The sequence below is a fragment of the Diplotaxodon limnothrissa genome, linkage group LG8 (assembly GCF_057381915.1).
Source record: "Diplotaxodon limnothrissa isolate DT_005_m linkage group LG8, D_limnothrissa_male_GT1.1, whole genome shotgun sequence".
Taxonomy (NCBI): Eukaryota; Metazoa; Chordata; class Actinopteri; order Cichliformes; family Cichlidae; genus Diplotaxodon; species Diplotaxodon limnothrissa.
This window is the reverse complement of record NC_140603.1, coordinates 30,417,387-30,426,335: the sequence shown is the minus strand read 5'-3', so window position 1 is coordinate 30,426,335 and position 8,949 is coordinate 30,417,387. Positions and strand designations below refer to the sequence as shown.

The following is an 8,949-nucleotide window of genomic DNA, read 5'->3' as shown; positions in this document are numbered from 1 at the left end:
GGAGGGAGAATCTGTTTAGTCTGGACACAAAAAGAAGGATTGAAGTTTTCTCCCAGCTCATTACAGACAAAACTTAGATTAATTCTGATCTGAAGGACAAATGTGTTCGCAGAAAAAAAAGTTACCTGAATTCTGTGGGGATATTACAGGTAACTTAAAAAAAGCCACATGAAAAACAAGATCCTAAATGACCGATTATGAGGGAAATTATATTTCTGTAAGAAATATAAACACTGTGGACTCTTCCTCACTGAGCGCGCCGGTGTTTCATCACCACAGAAGTAAGAAAACAAGTAAAATCTTGAATTTGAATAAAGTTTCTGCCTCAACACGTGAAAAAGAAACAGATGTGATGTCAACTTTCAATCAAATAACAGAAAATAAGACAAAAACCAGTGAAAACATCTGATTAATCACGATTAGAGATCATTAAACATGGCTGCTGTGTGACAGGGCGGCCTCAAACTTTCCATTTAAACATGCGCAGATTGGGAATTTATTAATTATTTGCTCCCAAACCTTCACTCGATGGTCAGCTGAACCTTAGAGTTAATAACCTGCGTCTCTTTTACAAAGTTCACATTTAAAATGTGATTTTCTGAAACACAAAACCTTCAGAGGAGGATGATTTAAAACAACAACAACAAACATAAACAACAAGAAAAAAAATTGTTGATGTAGAATTTCCTTCATCTTTGAATACTGAATGAATGATGCTCCGTCCTGTGTGGACCACAGTGCGCCCTCTGGCAGGCCAGTTCTGGTCCCAAACCACATGTAGATTTTTTTTCTTTTTTACTTTTCGGTTTTATTTTCATGTTTGTTTTTTTATTTTAATTTTACTCTGCAGAGTAATAATGTTTGAATGAAGAAGAGAGAATCTATTCATCTGCTGTTTGTTTTACAAATGATCCCTTTTCACTGATCTTCATCAAATTAATTCATAACTGAAATTTTGACTTTTTTTAAATGTGTTTGCATTAAACTGGTCGTGCAGCTTCTCAGCATGAATGATTGTTCCAACTGTTCCATGTTGGGATGAATGTTTCTGTGTGGGAAAGAAACTAATTGTGCAGATTTCTGGTGACAGAACAGAGAAATACTTCCTTCACTAACATCTGTGTGGTGATGGAAGCAGTGCGAAGTGTACCAGCTGTACTCAGACTAACATACAAACACGTTTTCTTTAAATCTGAGCGCTAAAATGTTTCACTGCTTCTTAAATGATCTGCTGCACGACACAAGTTTGCTTTCAGCTCCAAACTCTTATTACAAACGTGAAGTTTGTGTGAGTGAAACTTCACACCGTGGCTGCTGGCGCTCTCCGTCCTCCTCCTCTTCAGCCCTCAGCGGCGCACTGAGACGCTTCTAATCCTCTTTTGATGAACTCGGTTAATCGACTTCCAGCTGCGCATCTGGCAAAGTTCACTGAGCAGCACACGACCCTGTCCACGCCCCCGAAGCACGCAAGGCCCCCCACTCCATAAATTCTCCCATCAATGCTGAGAAACGTGAAGGGTCCCGGTGAGGCTCAGCGGCTGTGGCCGTTTGGTGAAGGAGGAGAAGGAGACAAGAGGAGGAGAAGAGGAAGAAGTAGACAGTAGGACAAGGAGAAAGGGGAGAGCGGAGGAGGAGCAGAGATGCCTCCGCGTAAAAGCCTCTTCGCTCCCTTCGTGTCCGTGGACTCTGAGTGCGGTCCCGGTCCCGCGGCCTCGGCTCTCCATGCGGATCTCCACGCGCTGCTGCAGCGGAGCCTCGCACCGGACCGCTCCGGGGACTACCGAGACCCCCCGCGCGCCATCGTGGAGCTCCGGCTTGGTCCCGCCGGGGGCGCGCTGCATTACCTGCCGCCGGACACGAGCGCTCTAGAGCGCGCACAGAGACGCCGGCGTCTAGCGGCCAATGCCCGCGAGCGGCGCAGGATGCTCGGACTGAACGTGGCCTTTGACCGGCTCCGCAGCGTTATTCCCAACACGGACAGCGACCGGAAGCTGTCCAAGTCCGAGACCCTGCAGATGGCGCAGATCTACATCTCCACCCTCAGCGAGCTGCTGCAGCAGGGCGCGGGCGGAGCACGCAGCCCGGGCACCGACAAAGCGCCGGCGGCCGGGGATCCGCCTCGGCCCGAGAGGCACTTCCACACGGCCAGGAGCAGCGGCGGAGGCCCGGGGTGCCCCGAGGAGGACGTGCAGGGGGGACGTGAATATCTGTGATTCTTTCAGCGTCAGACATTAAAGGACCAAAACGTGTTTCACGTGTTCGAGGACTCAGACACCGAGGACGACAGAAAGAAAAACTCTGTGCCAGAATTACTCAAAGTATCAATTTTTATTATTTTAAAATTATGTACAGGTAACCAAAGACATCGGTCTGCAAATTGGTACAAAGATCAAGTTTTCCTGCAGGCGGCTCGTTAAGAAGCTCTCTGTCTGTCCAAAAACAACAACACGGCTGGGAGAAAAAGGCTTAGAAAAAAGAAAAAATAGAATCAGATTCAGAAAAGTAGAGTCTACGGTCTAAATTTAAATTTAACCCCGGCCCACCCACGACCCTCCCCAAACTGCCCCCTCCGTCCCAAACTCCCTCCATCGCTCCCCTCCTACATGAGGAGGTCCAATCTATTTACAGGAAACTATGTACAAAAAGCTCTTCCATTCATTCTTCCAGACGTCTGTGAATAAAGCTCTTGTAAACTTTTCATAAAGGAGTGTGAAGTTTTAACGTGTGTGTGTGTGTGTGTGTGTGTGTGTGCGCGCGCGCGCTGATGTCCACAGACAAACAAATACAAAACCACATGAACAATGACACAATCTTTAAAGGTCAATTCAATGTCATTTTTTTTCCAGCTCTAAAGATGAAATCAAACAGCAGCAGGAGCTCACGGCGCTGATGACAAACGCCACAGAGCACAAAGGAACAGACGTGACAACTTTCAACGTTAGCTTGCTCAGACGATGCTCTCTCTCTCTTAATCTGGACCTTTAAAAAAATCTGTTTTCGAGAAAAGAAATTCAAAGGCGAATCTTTAGCTTAAAGCAGGAACGAAGGAAACCAAGCTAGCGTCAACCACTGCAGGTCCTCTAGCATCCACTTGAGGCTCCAAAAGCGAGTGGGTCCCCACACACTCGCATTAAAATGCGACAGATTTACAGCAGTAATTAACACGCGCAGCCTGCTGGAATTTAAAAACCTGTTTTGGCCTCTATGGACAGCGTCTGTGTCCTTTATCTCACAGCAGTGACCTTTAGTGCCACGGGTTTGCGTTTCAGCGTTGATGAGCGACTGTGGGGACCTGAGCGTGGCTGCAGACAAAGAGCCAACACTAAAACGATGCTCACGGCCATCTTTCTTCTTTTCTTTCTTATTCAGGTTTCCTTTATAACAAGCTTATTAGCTGGAGGTCATTAAAGGGTTAATAAAGCAACTGAAGGGACGCCTCAGTTTGAGGCGCCCAGTGAGAGTTAGACCAAGGCTGTATGGTTTTAATGGAGTGGGCGGGGCTTATCCGAGACATCTTCCAATGAAATTATTGGAAAAAACAGTGTTTCTATTGTGTGAAAGACTCACATGTTCCCCTGGAGTTTCGCTCTTTTGAGAGTCTCCAAACTGACGAAATGTGACACTAAACTTAAATAACTTTTTTTTTAGCTTTTTAACAACAATGAGGCTGGAAATCTTTTCAAACTAACTCATATCTATTTATTCTATTAATAAAGCCTTTAGTTACAACGCTGCACTTGAAGGAAGGAGGAACAGAAATGACTCGTTTAAGGCTCCAGACTTCCCTTTCCCCCATCAGGGAACATCTCTGGAACTTCAGCTGCACTGACGGTGCACAGAGGACAGGAAAGGCCGGGGCGGGTTAAAGCTACAAGTGCAATGGCTGACGTGTAATGAGTGGCTGTTTGTACTGTAAGCGCTGCTGGAGTTTTGACTTCTTCACAGGTGCGCCATCTGAAAAGGCTTCAAAGATGAAAACCACAGAAGGTCCAACGGAAAAGCACGGGGCCGATTTCTATCATTTACAAATTCCCAATCCAACCTCAGCATCGCTGAAATGTACGTTAGAGAGTGATGCACTCTTGGAAAGTCCAAACACAGGATTTGGAGTTAAACTGCGGGTTTGAGGATCTTGAGCTCCAGCTACAGTGTTTCCTCCTAAAAACACCTGAGCAGGAGGGACAAACAATCGACCTCCTCTGTGAAAACCCCTCTGCTGGCGGCCCAGTTCAAAAGCAAAGAGCCTGGCCTTCACCTGTCAGACTGGGGGGGCTTACTCGGCCGTCTTTACTGTAACTGAAGTCTCCACCATGAGCGGCGAGCTCAAAGGCCTGGCGGTAATTGAAAGGAGCAGGAGGAGGACAGGTTCTGGCCCAGAGGGCTCGGGAACCCGCTGAGACACGAAGCTTTTGATGTTGAGCGAGATCGATCGTTTGAAAGGGAAAAACTTTCTGCTTTTTGGAAGCAGAGGTTGTCCAAAGTTTCTAAAACCCCCAAAAGCTTTGAGAGTCAGGTGTGAAGTCGGCACAAAGGCGCCGCCACGAAACGAGGTGTCATACAAAAGCAAGCAGTCCCACCTCGACTTCACCGCGGGTCAGGCTTCCCACCCTCCGCCCACAAATGATCAATACGCGTGGTTTCTCAGCGCTAAAGCACCTCCTTCAAACAGAGCCAAGAGGTTACAGCAGCAAAGAGGAGAAGAAGAACACAGCGTGAGAGAAATGAGGCGGCCTGTGAGGAGCCGGGGTCGACGTTTTCAAAGTAAAAGCCATCTCTTCTTTTTAAAGAGCTCAGCTTGTTTGTTTGGCAGTTATCAGCTCCAAAAGGCCGCGCTCAGGGCCGCGAGGCTTTGATGGCAGGCTGGGGGGGGGGGGGGCAGCTTCACTCCAATCTGCCATTGCTCAATACGAAAGGGGTTTTCACGAGGGAGGGGCTGAGAAGGTGAGGAGACGCTTTGAAATGGAATTTATCAGAGAAGAAGAAAAACATCGCTCTGAGCAACTTTTTTAAACTGAGGAAAAAGGAAGAAATAACAACCAAATACTGACTTGGATTCTTCAGAAAAACAAAAGCATGTGATCTCTGCTGCAGCTTCAAAGGGTTTATCCTTTAAAGTCACAGAGGAAACGAGCTGTTTCCAGCGCTGCCGAGGTGAAGCTCCTTTAAAAGGAGGAAGAGGACGACGTCCCGTTAGTTTACTCCAGCGGTCGACTCTGAGGTGGTGGTGATGGTGGTAACGATGATGAAGGAGATGGTTGTGTTGCATGTGTCTTTTTGTGTGAGTACGTATTTGAGACAGACTTCTCTCTAGCAGTGCTCCAGATAGTCAATGACCCGGGAGATGGACTTCTGTCCTGTGGTGCCGACGTCACACTGCAGAGAGGAAGCAGGGGTCAGAACACACACACACCTGGAAAATTAGACGTGCAGATCGTTTCTTTCTCACCATTTCAACAAACTCACTGCTGGTTTTTTATTTAAATCACAGATTTTACTCTTGAATAAACTTGTCTGATAATCGTCGTTGAATAATGAGCATTTTCTCTCATTAGTCTGCGTCTGACAGACGTCGGGCGGAGAGCAGCACAGGGCAGATGAAGGATTACGTCGAACACTAATCAGAATATATCAGTTTGATATTGTGGAACGAGTTTCAGTGTTGCGTTAGTCTGGACTTACAGCAGCCTCACGTCCACCTTTGTGAAACAGCGACTACGTTTCGCAGTCAGCAACAGCTGTGATAGTTCTGCTTGGAGGTAATGATGATGTATAAACTAGAGATGGCACGATACCACTTTTTTATGTCCGATACCGATATCATAAATTTGGATATCTGCCGATACCGATATGAATCCGATATAGTGTTTTTTAATCAACAAAACTGTTTTTTAAATATCTTGCTGCATTTTGTATAAGTTCATACTCAAGTTTAAAACAACAACTACACTAAAGCTATTCTGTTATACCTTATGCAAAAAAAATATTTCATAGTTCAGCAATACTGATCAATCTAATAAACTTAGACCTACACCATCCTCCCTATTCTGGTATTTTAAAGAGTACTTAGCGTAAATATTAAGCAACCTAACTAATAGGGTTCCAACTCCCAGCAACAACAAAAATAAATAAATAAAAAATAGGGAACCACCCCTCACGCGCCACCTCATGATGCTTAATCGACGTAATCAACCTTAATTTGATGCAGTGTGAAAAAAAATGCACAGAAATCAATTATTTTTCAAGAAATATTAAATAGATTCAACATCTTTCTTCAACAAAATTGCAGACTGCACAGATGGTACCTTCCCAAAGGAAAATGTACTATGGCTTACTAGGGTATATATATTAGACTTAATAGTCACTATATACAGTAATTGACTTCTATTCATTTTGCATCAAATTAAAACTTTGGGTGTCAGATAATTATTTATTAAAAGCTCGACATTTTAAATGAGAATAAGAAAGAAAAGTATGTCTTTGTGCCCCCTTTTCCCTGTTCATGCCCTATCGGCCCCCCTGGCTAAACTTTGCTAGATCCGCCCCTGCACAGTTACCAGCGTCAGCTACGTAGAAAAAGATCCTGGAGTAGAAAGTAATATTAAATACATTCTAACAACAGCTGATCAAGCTTAAACGTGCTGCTGTTGTTCAGCCGCTGGTTTCCTCTTTCTGGTGCAAAGTGGGCCAAAAACAAACAAGAGAGCCGATCAGCTGATCATTGATCAGTTTCATGATTGAAGTAGCAGCCGGAGAGCGAGAGGCAGTCGCTCGTTAAGCTTAACGCAGGAATGCTTTACAAACATTCAGAGATGGACTTACACACTTGCTTTACTTCTCTCGGGGATAACTTTGTCGGAGATGAAATGCCGGGTTGCTAGCGAAGCTCCACATGCTATCCAGACCACCGACAGGTCCCGCATGCCACAGCCGCTCTATCACGTGATGCATACTGCTCCGACGTGCTAACGTTCTGAGGCGAGTTACGGCGTGTTGCAAATTTTGTGAGGTGCTTTCGTGATATTTAATGGATCGGATTACTTTTTTTTTTTTTCTCCGATATCTGATCCAGTAATTTAGGTCAGTATCGGACCGACACGATACGTAATATCGGATCGGTCCATCTCTAGTATAAACACATTATGTTGAACAAGCAAATGCTGGAATTGTAGCTAATGTGTCCATTAATGTAACGCATAACAGCCAGTATGCTGTCAGAGTAAATGTACGCCGTTTTTATTGCCTTCACAGTGAAAACAAGCGTAGATGTAGCTTCATTCATAAAAACAAAGCCAGTTCCGAAGTGCCTAAAAACCTGCATTCTATCTGATGACCACCAGATGGCGATAACTGTGGTTGCAAGTCGACTTGTGGTCCTAAAGCATCCTATGGGAAAACGGCTCCCCGTCTAAGCCTCAGTACACAATTTCCTGCTTTCGTAAATCTTGGTCATGCCACGTTTCAACAAAGCCAGTGGTGCTTGCTCATTGGCTAATGGCTTGTGATTGACAAGTCTTTAGCCAATGAGCAAGTGATTTCAGGATGAGACCCACCCCTCCTTGTCACATCCAGTTTTTTGTGACAAGATGGCTTCAGAATAGTTGGCGTCAGCGTAGCGACGTCCCTCCTTTATACCGTGTTTTTTCGCAGCTCTGATGCGTTTCTACAAACTCGCTCGGTTCTGAAATCTTCCCCCCTTCATGTATTTGGGTAAAACGACCCGCGCTTCCGGGTTTATGTGTCCAACATGAGCAGGATATACGGTGATTTGATAAACTAGCTTATAAAAAAGGCCAGGGGTCAAAATTTCAACATTTTTGTTTCTTATCTGCTTCAGCAACATTTCTTTATGTAAAACGATGATCATCTCCACAAGACGTTTTAAGCTTTAATTTAAAAAAATACATAAATGATCCCCAAACATACAGCGGGGAAAATAAGTATTTGACACATCAGCATTTTTATCAGTAAGGGGATTTCCAAGTGGACTATTGACACAACATTTCCACCAGATGTTGCCATCAAGCCAAATATTGAAGTCATACAATCAAATCAGAACATATAAGTATACAAGTTAAACCATAATAAATAAAGTGAAATGACACAGGGAATAAGTATTGAACACACTTTATTCAATACTTTGTAGAAAAGCCTTTGTTGGTGATTACAGCTTCTAGACGCCTCTTGTATGGATAGACCAGTCGTCTGCATTGCTCAGGAGTGATTCTGGCCCATTCTTCCACACAAACGGTCTTTAAATCTTGAAGGTTCCTTGGGCCTCTTTTATGAACTTTAATCTTCAGTTCTCTCCATAGATTTTCTATGGGATTTAGGTCAGGTGATTGACTGGGCCATTCAAGCAACTTGATTTTCTTTCTTTGAAACCACTTCATTGTTTCCTTGGCCTTGTGTTTGGGATCATTGTCTTGCTGAAATGTCCACCCTCTTTTCATTTTTAGCTTCCTGGTAGATGGCAGCAGATTTTTATCCAGAATGTCCCGGTACATCTCTCCATTCATCCTGCCTTCAATAATATGAAGTCTGCCAGTACCCCTTGCTGAAAAGCAGCCCCAAACCATGATGCTTCCACCCCCAAACTTGACTGTTGGTATGGTGTTCTTGGGGTGGTGAGCAGTGCCATTTCTTCTCCAAACATGGTGTGTAGAATGACTGCCAAAAAGTTCAATTTTGCTTTCATCTGACCATACTATAGTCGTCCAATAATCCACAGGCTTCTCCAAATGCTGTTGCGCAAATTTTAACCGAGCCTTGACATGCTTTTTGTTCAGCAATGGAGTCTTGCGTGGTGAGCGTGCATGGATGCCATGGCGGTTCAGTGCATTGCTTATAGTTTTCTTTGAAACAACAGTACCTGCTGATGCAAGGTCTTCCTGAAGTTCTGTCCGAGTGGTTCTTGGCTCTTGGAGAACCCTCCTGATTATTCTTTGGACT

General features: G+C 44.6%; 2 protein-coding genes across 2 annotated transcripts in view; one reads left to right on the top strand and one right to left on the bottom strand.

Annotated features, from left to right (window-relative positions):
• Window positions 1-1,640: 1,640 nt before the first annotated feature.
• atoh1c (atonal bHLH transcription factor 1c) lies at window positions 1,641-2,213 on the top strand. The gene has a single exon (XM_085361094.1). It carries the CDS (start codon window positions 1,641-1,643, stop codon window positions 2,211-2,213), a length of 573 nt encoding a protein of 190 aa, XP_085217220.1.
• Window positions 2,214-2,717: 504 nt separating this feature from the next.
• Window positions 2,718-8,949, bottom strand: part of LOC146627405 (wings apart-like protein homolog) — a 38,778-nt gene continuing 32,546 nt past the window's right edge. Inside the window, exon 20 of the mRNA XM_085361650.1 lies at window positions 2,718-5,373. Within this exon, the coding sequence (XP_085217776.1) occupies window positions 5,308-5,373 (66 nt within the window). The 3' untranslated portion in view covers window positions 2,718-5,307. The remainder of the gene's footprint in view (window positions 5,374-8,949) is intronic.

What these genes read in the sequence shown, in the direction of transcription:
- atoh1c (XM_085361094.1), top strand. Translation starts at nt 1,641, where the DNA reads ATGCCTCCGCGTAAAAGCCTCTTCGCTCCCTTCGTGTCCGTGGACTCT.